The 16551-nt window shown below is 41.9% G+C and overlaps 1 protein-coding gene across 2 annotated transcripts in view; it reads right to left on the bottom strand.

Annotated features, from left to right (window-relative positions):
* Nucleotides 1–3226: 3226 nt before the first annotated feature.
* thap7 (THAP domain containing 7) overlaps nucleotides 3227–16551 on the bottom strand; it is a 29824-nt gene continuing 16499 nt past the window's right edge. The window contains exons 1-6 of one of the 2 annotated variants that reach the window (XM_038966362.1): nucleotides 12196–12270; nucleotides 11666–11840; nucleotides 11325–11425; nucleotides 7481–7636; nucleotides 5883–6011; nucleotides 3227–5728 (exon numbers count right to left, since the gene is read on the bottom strand). In XM_038966362.1, the coding sequence (XP_038822290.1) occupies nucleotides 4123–5728; nucleotides 5883–6011; nucleotides 7481–7636; nucleotides 11325–11404 (1971 nt within the window). In that variant the 5' untranslated portion in view covers nucleotides 11405–11425; nucleotides 11666–11840; nucleotides 12196–12270 and the 3' untranslated portion in view covers nucleotides 3227–4122. Of the gene's footprint in view, nucleotides 5729–5882; nucleotides 6012–7480; nucleotides 7637–11324; nucleotides 11426–11665; nucleotides 11841–12195; nucleotides 12271–12446; nucleotides 12493–16551 lie in introns of those variants that run through there. The other variant, XM_038966363.1, reaches the window with a different exon arrangement.

The raw sequence follows: 16551 nt of genomic DNA, 5'->3' as shown, positions 1-16551 counted from the left end.
GTGGGAGGGCCAAGAGACCAGATTCTGACAATCTGTGAGTGTGAAATTTTACCTGCATTTCCTTGGAAAGCTGCATGGCTCTTCACCAGGACACTCCAGATGCCCTTGAGGATATCCTTGACCTCCACTCTAACACTCTCCTGCTGATCCTTCAAGTCGGACAGCCTGGGAGCAAAGGACACAAGGCTAGCTAAGACATTCATTCATTCTTTGTTCTTTCATGAGAATAAATGACCACAAATGAACGATCAACAGTGTCTGACCCAGTGAGAGACTTGGACACTGTTTTGGACACAGCAGACTCCTGAACAAGGTGTGCCGCCATCCTTTTCACAGCAACATAATTTTTCATTCACGCACACCCAGACACAAACATGTTAACAACTGACCGTCCATCCAGGCCCTGTTGCACGGTCACTCTCTCTGTCCTCAGAGTCTCCATTAGATACTGTAACCATTTCCTCTGCTCTGGCAAAGCTTCCTGGGCTAACTGGTACCTAGAGAAAATAAACAGAAAAATTAGAGAGAACAAGACTATAAGAGTGGGATCTTTAAAAAAAATATCCTGAAGGAAGCAGAGGAAAGAGTTAAATATACTTAAGTTAAAAAAAAGTGTTTTGGCATAGGAAGTAGTGTAAGGCATGAGGGAACTAATGCCACGTTCGGGGTTGCCAGCAAAGAGGTGCTTGAGGGAAATCTTACTTGTGTTCCCTGTGGAAGGTTAGCTGACAATCAAATCGTATGCCACATGCACCGTAGACCTTACAGTGAAATGCTTACTTACAAGCCCTTTACCAACAATGCAGTTCAAGAAATAGAGCTAAGAATATATTTACTAAATAAACTCAAGTAAAACATAAAGTAACGAAGCTATATACAGGGGGTACAGGTTAGTCGAGGTAATCACGGCAAGTCCGCTGATCACAAGTCACACAGAAAAGCTTCATCTGCTCTCTCTTATGGATGGGACACAATGCTGTCCTGCTGAAACCTGGACATAGAACATTTCATGCCATCACTGACAGCTAAACAAATATCCAACTGCAGGTGTTAGCACTGCTTTGAATAAGGTGTTCCTTTGAATGCATTTAAAAAAATTATTGATCAGTGCTACAGGTTTGTGGTCAGTCTGGTGTGACAATGACAGGTTGTGGTACCTGGAGGTAATTGGGGTATGACATTATGGTCGCGTGTTAAGTTCACCATCTTGTGGGCCGCCACATGCTGCACACCAGCCAGACTCATCACAACCCCCACACTGCGAGAGAGAAAGGGGCATCACATCAGCGTTCATTCCATTCAAAGCCAACAGGTATGTATACATTGAGTGATTAATATCACCATTTTATTCACAGTCATTCACAGCAGCATCCATCCACTACCTATCAGAGGTTTTGAATCATTGGGGAAGCTAGAGGAAAGGATTGTCAATGATTTCTGAAGTGTACCGCCTTTTTCCAGGAGAAAAATTGAAGTGACATTAATTCACAGGAGGGACAGGAATGCTCGTATGCCATCACTTTGTCATGTCTTGATCAGACTTCAAACTGTACTTGTGGTAAATGTGTTATTTGCCCATGTGTGACATAGTCCAATAATTAAAGTATGTGAATCAGACTGGTCAGAGACTCTTCAGCCTAGTTATAACAGTACTAAATATAACCTAATCACTGAAATTAAACGTTTTACAGTGCCGTCATTCAATATGGCTTATCGGTCTTGAAATCACTCAAGGGAACACACAGAGTGTAGGTAGGCATGGTAGATTTCTGTCAGGCTTCAATTCCGTGCAACACAAACCACAACCACTGTCAAAGGGGCCACAGAGGGCACGCGGTTACAGGCGAGGTTGTCCTCGTCAGTTCTCAGAGATACTGTTTCACCAAACGGTAAAAAAAACGTTCTACCTTCGTAACCATGAAACAAAAAGGCGAGAAGAAAAGTCAGTAATGAAGAGTAAAATGCATACAATGACACGAAGCATTAACCTGGAGTCACATTGGAAGTAAGGCCCTCAAATTAATTTCCAAGCGACCGTTAGCTAATGACAGAACCACTTAAAGTCTAGCCATTCGGCTTTAACCTACATTAAAGCAATTGCTAAAATTGGCCAGAGATTACTTACCTCAGACTCCACGAGAGCAGACGAAAAAGTTGTCTTGTCTGTGGTGTTCTCACGACTGTCTATTACCGAATCTCGATTGAAGAGACAATCTGCAGTTCAAACAATAACAAAGCAGCGTCCCCGCCACTGTTTTGGTAAACAGCTGAGGAATTGGAATAGACAAATGTAACCGCTCGAATTCATAGAGCTATGTATGCAAGGACTGACCATCCATGATATATTTTTACATTTGTAACAATGTTGAGGCTATACAGGGTTCACAATTACACATTGTTTAGACACAAAGGAGTAAAACAAGCATAAACTTTGGGTTGATGGGGTTGGACAGTTGAGCTAAGATCATGAGGCATTTCTAAGTTATAATCTTTAAGAATCAATGGCTATATATCATGAAATTAAAAGTCAAATGTATGTAGCAATCAAACGGCCGCTTTAAAGACAGAGGAACAATTATGAGGGGGTTGTGTGGAAAGCCACCAAGTAGGCTTCCTCAATAGCCACCTTTCTTTGGGGCTAGTCAAGTGTATCCTACCCATAGATAATGATAAAGGCCTCTAGGGGCCAAAAGGCTGTATAAGGATGGGCAGCACCATTGAGTGCTTCTACCATTTTAATGTAGTCAACTGGGTATTAATGTAAATTAAAATAAACAAGCAAATGGTGCAATCTGGTTTGCCTAATAATAATTTTTGGGAAAAAAAACATTCCAAGTCTGGATTGTTTAAATTTGCCCTCAGATTGTGAGCCGATTGTTGCATGTTGTTTAGGACAGGGCACCCTAATTAAAGGGATGTTCCACTTAATACAATCTAACATGATTTTCTCACTTATTTTGGCTGTGCCTTATTGCCCAAGACAATATTTTGGATGGGTTTTGCGTACCTAGATTTTGAGTCATTTTGGGGACATTGCAGTGAACCACACACTTCTGTACTATTTTGTGAATAAACTAACAGAAATGTCTTAAAATAACTAAATATCAATTCCAGCAACCTTTTGGCAGCCCCTGTAATACGGTATAAATTACATGCATGCCAAATGTAATCAGTTTCATGAAATGTGTAAGCATGAACAAAGTCTTAAGGTTACAGATGGTGAAATTATACGTTATTTTATTAACTGTAATAATTGTATGTACAGGCAATGACAAGTGTAACTGAGCATAATTTACAATGTATTTCATTAATTCTGTGATGTATGCTTTGAAATGTTTTCAATTACACTTTGTATGCTCTACTACAGGGGTTCCCAAACGTTTCACACAGGCATTGGGGAACATCACGCGCATGCGTGCACCATGTTTATTTTTATGGGCACAAGCACTGTTCATGACACAAACTGTTCACCCCCTTCTTGTTGGCTTAGAGAACATTTTGCAGGTTTAAAGCTAATTTCCTGCAATTCTACAGATCGTGTCATGAGGTGCAGAGAACATTTTGCCGTTTAAAGCACATTTTCTTGCAATTCTATACAGTTTGCCATGTCTAATGTTTATTCATGTGATATTTGAGTGACTCAAACATCACAACAGAATCTATAGGCTAAAAAAACCTAGCTAAAAAAAAAAAGTTAGCTGACATGGGCGAGTTGATTTCTAACAAGTTATAAATAGCTCTCTAAGGTCTGCAATGACTGACAAGACAACAGGAACTGATGCTGCACTACCCCAATTTCGAAATTGCACCTTGAGCCCCCCACCGACCTCTCGGCGCGCCCCACAGTTTGGGAACCACTGCTCTACTACACAAGCCTGCGTGAAGTGAGTAAATGGAATGTTTTTGTATTTTTATGAAGCATTTTGGGCTAACAAGCTGGTAAGAATATGACTGACTGATTTGTCCTGCTAAATGGTTCTCTTGACCTTTCCACCTGATTTAAGTTATAAGTTAACATTCCACCATCTTAGCTGATGTATATAAAACACAACAGTATGCTGACACCTTTTCACTCTCTACATGAAGGCTTTCACCCTTTGGCCCTTTAATATGATACAGCCTTCAGTCAATAAACTCACTGCTAAGCTGGAGCTGAAACCCCTCCAAGTGTTCTTTCAACCGCTCCCTCACATCACCGCTCACCACAGTAGTCCTGATGTCTGAGTGGTGGCCTCCCTGTCCATCAGTGGGCAATATAACCCTCAGCCCTGTACCCCCACCCTCCAAGCACAGCCCCTTTTTCTCCTCCACCAAGTCTCTAGGAAATCCCACCTCTGACACTAATATGGTTGGTGCTCCCACCTCTTCTGCCACTCCCTCCATCCCAACTGTGCCCTTCAGCCAGTCTTCAGAGGGCACAGGCACTAAGAGCAGTTGGCCCTCCTGCATCCAGAACACCGGCTCCTCCAGCTGCTGCTGGCTGTCCACTGGCTCTGCTTCTATTGAGTTCAGGTCTGTGACGAGTAACCCTTGCTGGGAGGCTGGGCAAGGCTGCAGGAATTGAACCCGGCTGTGGGTATCCTGCAGTGCTGCTCTGCCTGAGGGCTGCATCTGCTGAAGGCCCACCGGTGATTGTGTTTGCAACAGGGGGATGGACAGCTGAGGGTTGCAGTGAAGTTCCACGCCAGCTTTCACCCCTTTCTCAGGTGGCAGCTCCACCATGAGTACCTGCACATCTTCACCACTCTCAGACGCGCCACAGTGATAGTAGTAGCTTTCATAGCTTTCCTGTGGCGCTCCTGCATATGTTGTGGTCTCTACAACCTTTCGAACTCGAGCCTTCTTTGGAATTCGTGTTCCTCTTCGACCATCTCTGTCCCCCTCATCAACCTGAGAGCTCCAAGAGCCATCATCCATAGTTCCCTGTCCACCTTTCCTGATCTGAGAGCTTCCCCTGGTCACTTTAACCCCATCGTCCTCTCGCCCTCTTCCACAGTAGAAGCAGTAACCTCCCTCCTCTTCCAACCCAGCTTTAGTCTCTGTAGTCCGGACCCGCCCTCCCCAGTCAATCGGTTCCCCAGGTCCGTCTTCAAATAGCCCCAAGTCCTCTGGCACTCCATCCATCTCAGTCTCTTCTGGCTCAGCCAGGCTGACACCTCCTGCCTTATCTCCATGTCCTCTCCTCTCCAACCCCTGAATTCGACCTCCCCTGCCCTTAGCTCCGTCACGGGAGCGAAGCAGGGTGTGTTTCAGACGATTCTCTCTGAGGCGCAGGAGCGCATGCCGCAGCCGGTTCTCCCTCCGCCTGGCCGCACTAAGCAGACGCAGGGACTTCTCCAGGTTGTCGATGGCCCTGTCGTAACGCTTCCGCCACACCAGGGGGCAATGCTGAGCATAGTTGTGTTCCTTGGGCAGGTAGAAGCCAGGAGGTGGGGGTAGGCGCAGCATGTATCGCGATGGGGAATGAGGACGGGGAGAGCCAGGTGGGTCTCCGGGTGAAGAGCCTGATGGTTGTTGAGGGGAACTCTGTGGTGTTTCGACAGTCGGCGCAGACGTTCCCTGGGGGGAAGGGAGGGCCTGGGCTTTGCCCAGCTCTATATTGTTATTAGCTTCCCCATTGGGTGTCTCAGAGCTCTGAACTTGTTCTCCACGATCTATATTTTTCGCTTCAATTTCTTGTTGTGCACCATTCTGGCTGTTTTGTTCCACTTTCAGAGAGCGGGACCTCCTTAAAAAGGAAAGATGACATTTAACATACATCCCAGCTCTGAGCTACATGTACAATGGTGACTCATTGTTTCTATAAAATTAAAAAAAAAAAAAAAAGTGGTATATATGATAGACAATATAATAAATACATTTGATTTATTCCATTTTCTTACCTGGTCTGTAGGCTTATGACATTCTGTTTGCCCTTTCCTCTAGGAGTTTCCCCCCCTCCTCTTCCTCCTGGCTGCATGACCATTTCGAAGACTGTGGGCAATGCATCGTCCTTCAGCCTTCTGTACCCACTGTGTAAAGTTAGAAGGTAAGATGACGATCATTTAAAATGCTGGCAGTTATCCTTGATGCACTGTTACATACCGTATATTTTCATACACTACATGACCAGAAGTACGTGGACACCTGCTCGTCGAACATCTCATTCCAAAATAATGGCCATTAATATGGAGTTGGTCCCCCATTTGCTGCTATAACAGCCTCCACACATCTAGTGGAAAGCCTTCCCAGAAGTTGGAACATTGCTGCGGAGACTTGCTTCCATTCAGTCACAAGAGCATTAGTGAGGTCGGGCACTGATGTTAGGCGATTAAGCGCTGTGCAGGCCCAGCAAGTGCTTCCACACTGATCTCGACAAACCATTTCTGTATGGACCTCGCTTTCTGCACGGGGGCATTGTCATACTGAAACAGGAAATGGCCTAACCCAAACTGTTGCCACAAAGTTGGAAAAACAGAATCATCTAGAATGTCACTATGCTGTAGCATTAAGATTTCCCTTAACTGGAACTAAGGGACCTAGCACAAACCATGTAAAACAGCCCCAGACCATTATTTCTCCTCCACCAAACTTTACAGTTGGCACTATGCATTGGGGAAGGTAGCGTTCTCCTGACATCCACCAAACCCAGATTCATCTGTCGGACTGCCAGATGGTGAAGCGTGATTCAGCACGCCAGAGAATGTCTTTCAACTGCTCCAGAGTCCAATGGCGACAAGCTTTACACCACTCCAGCCAACGCTTGACATTGTGCATGTTGTTCTTAGGCTTGTGCGGCTGCTCGGCCATGGAAACCCATTTCATGAAGCTCCGGACAAACAGTTCTTGTGCCGACGTTACTTCCAGAGGCAATTTGGAACTCGGTAGTGAGTGTTGCAACCGAGGACAGATGTTTTTTTTTACGCGCTACAGCACTCGGCGGTCCCATTCTGTGAACTTGTGTGGCCTACCATTTCGCGGCTGAGCCGTTGTTGCTCCTAGAGGTTTCCACTTCACAATAACAGCACTAACAGTTGACCAGTTTAATTGTTGTAAAGGTGGCATCCTATGACGGTGCCACGTTGAAAGTCACTTCAGTAAGGCCATTCTACTGCCAATGTTTGTCTATGGAGATTGCATGGCGGTGTGCTCGATTTTATACACCTGTCAGCAACGGGTGTGGATGAAATAGCCAAATCCACTAATTTGAAGGGTTGTTTAAATACTTTTCTATGTATAGTGTATCAATATCAACAGCACTAAGCTTCCTTTGCAATTTATTGCATTTTCTTTCATTTCAGTCCTTATACAGACATCCCCCCAAAAAATGGGATTAAAGAGTTAGACTATAACACTAAACATCAATACATAATCACCCTGACAGTTAGGCTGAAGTTTTTCCAGTGGAAACTAGGCACTAGAGATAAAGTACATTATCACCTAACCTTTGGAATCCTGAGGTAAACACTGCCCTCTATCAGTTGGAAGAGACAATACATACCTGACTCCTGAGAGTTCAAAACTCTCTGGGGTGAAATGCTTGGAGCAGAAATAGATGAAGTTGCTCTGGGGGTCCCATGGCCCCTGGCCTTGTGGGCCCTTGCGGTGCGAGTTGATGATCCATAGGTCCCGGCGTGGGGTTCCACGCTTTGGCAACCTGGCAACCACAGGAACCTAATTTAGACTTGCAATAATGTGCATGGCAGAGTAATACATGGTTAAGTAGGTCTGTGTTAATTTAAAAAATCTTCTGTATTATTGACAAACATAGTTTCCAAAACAGTGGGTTGGTGATGATCACCAGTTCATAACTGAACACAACTTTTCTGCCATAGTAGGCTACTGCTTTACAGTGCATTCATAAAGTATTCAGACTCCTTGACTTTGTTACATTGACATTACAGCCTTCTAAAATTGATTAAAAAAAAAAATTTAAGTAATGTATCAATCTACACACAATACTCCATAATGACAAAGGAAAAATGGGTTTAGACATTTTTGCAAATGTATTAAAAATAAAATAAACTGAAATATCCTGAGTTGTCTTGGCTGTGTGCTTAGGGTCATTGTCCTGTTGGAAGGTGAACCGTCGCCACCGTCTGAGGTCCTGAGTGCTCTGGAGCAGGTTTTCATCAAGGATCTCTCTGTACTTTGCTCCGTTCATCTTTGCCTCGATACTGACTAGTCTCCCAGTCCCTGGCGCTGAAAAACGCTGCCACCACCATGCTTCACCGTAGGAATGGTGCCAGGTTTCTTCCAGACGTGACGCTTGGCATTCAGGCCGAAGAGTTCCATCTTGGTTTCATCAGACAATGACTCCAGACGGGCTGTCATGCGCCTTTTACTGAGGAGTGGCTTCCGGTTGGCCACTTTACCATAAAGGCCTGATTGGTGGAGTGCTGCAGAGATGATTGTCATTCTGGAAGGTTCACCGATCTCCACAGAGGAACTCTAGAGCTCTGTCAGTGACCATTGGGTTCTTGGTCACCTCTCTGACCAAGGCCCTTCTCCCGTGATTGCTCAGTTTGGCCGGGCGGCCAGCTCTAAGAAGAGTCTTGGTGGTTCCAAACTTCTTCCATTTAAGAATGATGGAGGCAACGGTGTTCTTGGGCACCTATAATGCTGCAGACATTTTTTGGTACCCTTCCCCAGAAGGGGGAATGGCCCCTCACATTTGCGAGCATTATAACAGTAATGTTTTATAAACACCGTGGAACCATCTTACAGATCATATTTGCACTTCTCCAGAAATAGCATTACATTCGAGCCATGTACGTTCACACCATAAACCCATGAACGGTGAATCTTTCTAATAAGTTACTCTTTTAATTTGACTAAAACCCTGTTATTTCTAAATAGGATCGGTCATAAAAATGATTAATTGCCTCTCTCGTTCCAAGGCACTCTGTGCACTCGCAGGCCTAAATATCTTTACGCAGAACATTCGCACGTCTATACAAAATAAATAGGCTCCTGTCAATTGTATCGTTGCCTATGTGTCGTTGACATTCTTCGAGTCCTGCTCGAAGAATGCTCCGTCCCAATCTCAAATCTCTGGAAGACTGAAACAGGTTTCTCTCAAGAATGTCCCTGTATTTAGCGCCATCCATCATTCCTTCAAATGCTGACCAGTTTCCCAGTCCCTGCTAATGGAAAAACATCCCCACAGCATGATGCAGCCACCACCATGCTTCACTGTGTGGATGGTGTTCTTGGGGTGATGAGATATGTTGGGTTTGCGCCAGACATAGCGTTTTCCTGGATGGCCAAAAAGCTCAATTTTAGTCTCATCTGACCAGAGTACCTTCTTCTATATGTTTGGGGAGTCTCCCATATGCCTTTTGGCAAACACCAAACATGCTTGCAATTTATTTTTATTAAGCAATGGCTTTTTTCTGGCCACTCTTCCGTAAAGCCCAGCTCTTTGGAGTGTATGGCTTAAAAGTGGTCCTATGGACAGATACAGATACTCACATCTCCGCTGTGGAGCTCTGCAGCTCCTTCAGGTTAATCTTTGGTCTCTTTGTGCCTCTAACTTTTTAGCGACAGGGGGCAGTATTCGGAAATTCGGATGAATGGCGTGCCCAAAGTAAACTGCCTGATACTCAGGCCCAGAAGCTAGGATATGCATTGGATAGAGAACACTGCAGTTTCCAAAAGTGTTAAAATAATGTCTGTGAGTATAACAGAACTGATATGGCAGGTGAAAACCTGAGGAAAATCCATCCAGGAAGTGGGATTTTTTTGATGTGAGTGGTTTTCCATTGAATGCCTATTGACTATGTAATTGGTTAGGGCCCAGATTGCAGTTCTTATGGCTTCCACTAGATGTCAACAGTCTTTAGAAATGGTTTCAGGCTTGTTTTCTGAAAAACGACAAAGAAAAATACCCTTTGGTTAGGGGACTGGGGAAGCATGCAGTACTGGTTTGCACGCGTGACTGTGTGCACGCCCTTCGTTCTTTTCCTTTCTATTGAATACGCTATTATCCGGTTGAAATATGATCGATTATTTTGATAATTGACACGCTGAGGATTAGTTATAAACATCGTTTGACATGTTGACGAACTTTACCAGTACTATTAGGATGTATTCGTCTGCATGTTTTGACCGCCTTTGAGCCAGTGGATTACTGAACAAAACGCGCCAACAAAACCGAGTTTTTGGGATATAAAGAGGGTCTTTACCGAACAAAACTACAATTTATTGTGTAACTGGGACCCTTCTGATTGCAACCAGATGAAGATCTTCAAAGGTAAGTGATTCATTTTATTGCTATTTCTGACTTTTGTGACTTATCTGCTTGGTCTGAATTTTTTTGTATGCTTTGTGTGCGGGGCGCTGTCCTCAGATAATCGTATGTTATGCTTTCGCCGTAAAGCCTTTTTGAAATCTGACAAAGCAGCTGGATTTACAAGAAGTTCATATTTTAAACAATGTATAACACTTGTTTTTTTCATGAATGTTTATTATTACTATTTCTGTAATTTGAATTTGGGGCTCTGCAATTTCACCGGATGTTGTCAAGGTGGGTCGCTAGCGGCACACCTGCGCCAGAGAGGTTAATGACCTCCTTGCCTGGTCCGTGAGTTTTGGTGGGCGGCCCTCTCTTGGCAGGTTTGTTGTAGTGCCATATTCTTTCCATTTTTTAATAATGGATTTAATCATGCTCCGTGGTATGTTCAAAGATTCTGATATTTTTTTATAACCCAACCCTGATCTGTACTTCTCCACAACTTTGTCCCTGACCTGTTTGGAGAGTTCCTTGGTCTTCATAGTGCTGCTTGCTTGGTGGTGCCCCTTGCTTAGTGGTGTTGCAGACACTGGGGCATTTCAGAACAGGTGTATATATACACTGAGATCATGTGACCGATCATGTGACACTTAGATTGCACACAGGTGGACTTTAACTAATTATGTGATTTCTGAAAGTAATTGCTATGAAGCCCCTAAATAAGATCTGGTGCAACCAAAGGGGGTGAATACATATGCACGCACCACTTTTAAATTAATTTAAAAAATAAAAAATATTTCCATTTCACTTCACCAATTTGGACTATTTTGTATATATCCATTACATGAAATCCAAATAGAAATCAATTTAAAATTACAGGTTCTAATGCAACAAAATAGGAAAAAACACCAAGGGGTATGAATACTTTTGCAAGGCACTGTACAGGTAAATTGCCAAACCTGGTGTTAGGGCTTCAAAATGTAAGTGCGACAATTTTTACATGACAAAATTGCAAACTAACGTGCGTTTGACACTTGCGCCTCCTTAGCGCCAGCCGAAAATAGAGGCCACAGTCTTAATGCTTAGCTAAAATTAGATTGGATCCACTTACCTGTGAAAGGTAATGCCAGCCTTACGATTTTCTCTGGTGTCACGGGATTTGCATCCACCTGCAGAGCAGTGTCTAGGCATCTGAGCAGGATAGCTGGAAAGCTGAGGGGGAAAACATTTGTTATTATAGCCATCTATAGATAAACCATTCTCTGACATACCCTACACATGAACTTATATGGTAACTTATTAGTTTGAATCAAATAATTTATTTAAGGGTTAATTAATTCACTAAATTAATAACATGAAACATACTGGTTATTTGACAATGAAGGTACCTATGCTGTAGTCAAATTCCCAAATACTAAACCGTGTGCATTCATTCGTTATTATGGTACATACCCATTTACATTTGTGCTTGTTGCAATAAATAAGAGTAGGTGCACTCGATTTAAGTCACAGCCCGATGTGCCAGCCGATGGAATGGTCCCAAACATTTACACCACGCCCACCCGGTTGCCTTCCAAGCTAAATCGAGCACATCTTGTCACAGTCAAACTCGCACAATTTGCCTTGCCTGTCCATGGAAGAAAAGCGCTTGTTTCATCATAAAAAGATGACACGATTGATGACCCAGGAGCTCATTAGGTTATTAACTATTCCTAGCAAGCAAACATTGCATGTTATTTTTCACAGTGGCAATATCATCGCCACAAAACACATTCATTTCCAGCAGTAAGACTGTTAGCTAGCTAACGTACAGAAGTTGTAAACCAGCAAGCTAGCTAACGACTGGCTAGCTCAGAAACGACTGTGGTTGAAGCTGAGCGCCGTCTTTGCTGTCCATATTTCAACAACAGTTTGACTATTAACACATATAGTATACCGTTGTGCAGTTTATATTTTTAAAAGTTCACTACTTGAAGAATTACCTTAACACGCAATCTTTCGACCTCACGAAGATGGCCGTCTTGCTCTTCCTCTCCTGCGACGACGACTAGTCTACCATAAATCCCGCCTCCTTTCTAATCTAGCCAATGAATGTATGTAGGTGGTAGGCGAGGTAGTTTGCGTTTGTTAATATCCAATCAAATTGTTTTTAAAGGCCTGTTGCTGGTTTTGGTTCTACGTTCGATCCTGAGAGTTTTTATTAAAAATGGTGCCGCATCAGAAGCGTATGTACCTTTTCAGACAGTAGAATTCTATGGAGCGAAGTTTGGGTCTTTGCGTGTCAAAATATAAATACACATTTAATTTGACACGTCAAATAACACAATTATATTATAGAATGTTGTGTGTGCTGAATTTGCATGTACAAGCCAAGCGCCACCATTATGATCACTGCTGTACAATACTGCGTTGGTAATAAGGCATTATTTGTTCGACTGAAAGGGAAAACGTCTGTGTGAGCATTTGAAATTAGATCAGGATCAAACGAGCAGGATAAACAATGTTTTCAAATATCTTTGATACAGACGTTATTAGCAACTTATGGGGTAGCTAGCTTTAGCTTGGTACATAGCTAGCGCAAATGAAACAAGCCTGAAAACAATGACCAGTAAAAATTGCAGTAATTTTCAATATTCTTAGCAATAATTTAGGAATCCATGTGAGCAAGTATTAGCTAGGTAGCCACTTGTTGTTCTCCTATTGAAACAACTAGCTCGCCAGCTACCCTGTTTGTTGCCCAAATCTAACGTTATAAGCAGCCAGCTAGCTTCATCTGTCTTGTATGGCTTGACCGGACGGGGTTATGTGTTGTGAAGCTAGCCACAATAAAGATTAGCCACACAGTGGAATTTGCGTTTGGCCTTTCGTAGCTACTATTGCGGGACTTTGACTGGGAAATGACCTCCCCAGTTAGGCTATTGTGCGTATTGACATTCATATTGCACTAAGGATTGGGGATCAATGAAATGGGGGTATCAGTCTACTAGGGGTGGCAGGTAGCCTAGTGGTTAGAGTGTTGGGCCAGTAACCGAAAGGTTGCTGGATCGAATTCCCGAGCTAACAAGGTAAAAATCTGTTGTTCTGCCCCTGAACAAGGCAGTTAACCCACTGTTGCCCGGTAGGCTGTCATTGTAATAAGAATTTGTTCATAACTGACTTGCCTAGTTAAATAAAATAAAAAAATGTAATACTTAGTACCCAAGTGCTTTTGCCAAAGTCCTCAATAGTTAACAGGCTCCAAAACATCCACGTTGTAATTTTAATTTTAATTCTCTGGAATAGTGTTCAATACACAGATTTTTACCAGGTTGACTGGTACAATAAATGTGTCTCAATTCACAGTGGTTTCAGAGTCCCGCAATAAGAGCTACGACGATAATGTTCTCTGGCTGTCACTGAGTAGACTGATACCCCATGTCATTGATCCAAAATCCATAGATAAGGCTGTACAGTGAAATATGCCCCCAACGCTACTATGGCCTATTTATTGCCTTACCTCCTCACGCCATTTGCACACACTGTATATAGACTTAATTTTTTCCCCTATTGTGTTATTGACTGCAAGCTTGTTTATTCCATGTGTAACTCTGTGTTGTTGTTTGTGTCGCACTGCTTTGCTCTATCTTGGCCAGGTTGCAGTTGTAAATGAGAACTTCTTCTCAACTAGCTTACCTGGTTAAATAAAGGTGAATTTTTTTTTAACAAAAAATGCAATTCTAAAGTCTAATAGATCCAGTGTGATTAACACAGATTTTTGTCAAATAAACAAATTGTATTTTGTTGAATTTATATAGGAACATTCCAACCTCGTTTAACATGGTCTATTCCATTATGGTATGATTCCACTATTTGTATTAATTTGCATCACTTTCAATTAGATACTTGTATTTTGAAGGAAAACAACAAATTCCACTGTTGTGGCTAATCCTTATTGTGGCTATTCTCACATAGGTGGGTCTGACCACCATTAATCAAGTAAGAACTGTTTTATAAATTAGGGTTATTTTAGATGATAACTAGCTAGGTCGGACACACCTATCTAGCTAGTTATCATCTAAAATAACCCTAATTTATAAGACAGTTCTTACTTGAATAATGGTGGTCGGACCCACCTATGTGAAGCTATCCACAAAAGTGGAATTAGCGGTTTGCCTTAAAAAAAAGTCTCTCAATGAAAGTCATGCAAATAATACAAATAGTGGAATCATGCCATAATGCAATAGATCATGCTAAACGAGGTTGGAATGTTCTTATATAAATTAAACAAAAGCATATACCTAACCTTAATAAAAACAAATAATATTTGGTACTCTAGGGAGTGTCTTGGAATTCATAAGAAATTACATTTATGAGTAAAATGGGTTATAAACACTTTACAATATGGTTTCATTTGTAAATGGTTTCTAAACCGTTTGTAATGACGTTAATAATGGTTATTTAATCATTTGTAAATGCATTATAAACCATTATTAAATGGGTTATAAAACATTGGTCAAAATAGTGAGCCACTATTTACCTACTTAGCTATTAATCATTTATAAATGCACATAATATTGAACCTGTATGTACACTACCGTTCAAAAGTTTGGGGTCACTTAGAAATGTCCTTGTTTTTGAAAGAAATGCACATTTTTGGGCCATTAAATAACATCAAATTGATCAGAGATACAGTGTAGACGTTGTTAATGTTGTAAATGACTATTGTAGCTGGAAACGGCAGATTTTTTAATGGAATATCTACATAGGCGTACAGAAAAAAAAGCCTGGAAGGAGGAGAGATGACTAGAAACAATTTGGTTGACCGTTTTATGTGTGGATTAATTGTCGGAGTAGAGGACCTTGTGCATTTCAGGTAAAATAACAACTCAACGTTTATATCCCAGGACAAATTAGCTAGCAGTTCAATTGCCATAAATGTTTAATGCTATTCGACCTGTCCCCAAATTAATATAATTGGTTCAGAGTTTGTTTTGATATTTCAACCTGCGTGTCGTGATCGCGTTTTGTGTGGGGGACAAAATCAGTCTGCGCACAATGGCGGACGCATGCGCACGACCGGTTTGGGCATGGTGTTAGATAAATCTGACTCTGGCACAAAATATACTGAAATATGTCTCTTCAACGGACCACCGACTAGACAAAAATTATATTATTTCAGAGATAGTACTATTGGGACTAGTACTATCTATTTGTGGGGAAATTCATTGGGTTTGTATGTTGCTTTGATTTAGACTAGAATTGCAATTATTTTGCTAAATAGTTTTGTATCATTTTTTTTTTTTACAATACAAATGACTTGACCATGTCAGTAGTAAATAGTCCCAATAGTACTATCTCCGAAATAATATAATTTTTGTCTAGTTGGTGGTCAGTTGAAGAGACATATTTCAGTATATTTTGTGCCAGAGTCAGATTTAACAGTAGACAATGAGCAAAACATAAGCATCAAAAGGGGTGAGGGTATTGATGATAACCTTCCTTTACCTGAAAATATATCAAGTTAGGTTACATAGGCTACAAGCCATGATTTAAAAAAAGGAAATGACAACGGGATCATATTTCTGTGTGTGTATATACAGTTGAAGTCGGAAGTTTACAGACACTTAGGTTGGAGTCATTGAAACTCGTTTTTCAACCTCTCCACAAATTTCTTGTTAACTATCTATAGTTTTGGCAAATCGGTTAGGACATCTTCTTTGTGCATGACACAAGTAATTTTTCGAACAATTGTTTACAGACAGATTATTTCACATATTTCACTGTATCACAATTCCAGTGGGTAAGAAGTTTACATACACTAAGTGCCTTTAAACAGCTTGGAAAATTCCAGAAAATGATGTCATGGCTTTAGAAGCTTCTGATAGGCTAATTGACATCATTTCAGTCAATTGGAGGTGTACCTGTGGATGTATTTCAAGGCCTACTTTCAAACTCAATGCCTCTTTGCTTGACATCATGGGGAAATCAAAAGAAATCAGCCAAGACCCCATAAAAAAAATCGGAGACCTCCACAATTCTGGTTCATCATTGGGAGCAATTTACAAACGCCTGAAGGTACCACGTTCATCTGTACAAACAATAGTACGCAAGTATAAACACCATGGGACCACGCAGCCGTCATACCGCTCAGGAAGGAGACACGTTCTGCCTCCTAGAGATTAAGGTACTTTGGTGCGAAAAGTGCAAATCAATCCCAGAACAACAGCAAAGGACCTTGTGAAGATGCTGGAGGAAACAGGTACAAAAGTATCCATATCCACAATAAAACGAGTCCTATATCGACATAACCTCAAAGGCCACTCAGCAAGGAAGAAGCCACTGATCCAAAACCGCCATAA

Source organism: Salvelinus namaycush, chromosome 27 (assembly GCF_016432855.1).
Source record: "Salvelinus namaycush isolate Seneca chromosome 27, SaNama_1.0, whole genome shotgun sequence".
In the NCBI taxonomy this organism is placed as follows: domain Eukaryota; kingdom Metazoa; phylum Chordata; class Actinopteri; order Salmoniformes; family Salmonidae; genus Salvelinus; species Salvelinus namaycush.
This window is presented reverse-complemented; position numbering and strand designations above follow the sequence as displayed.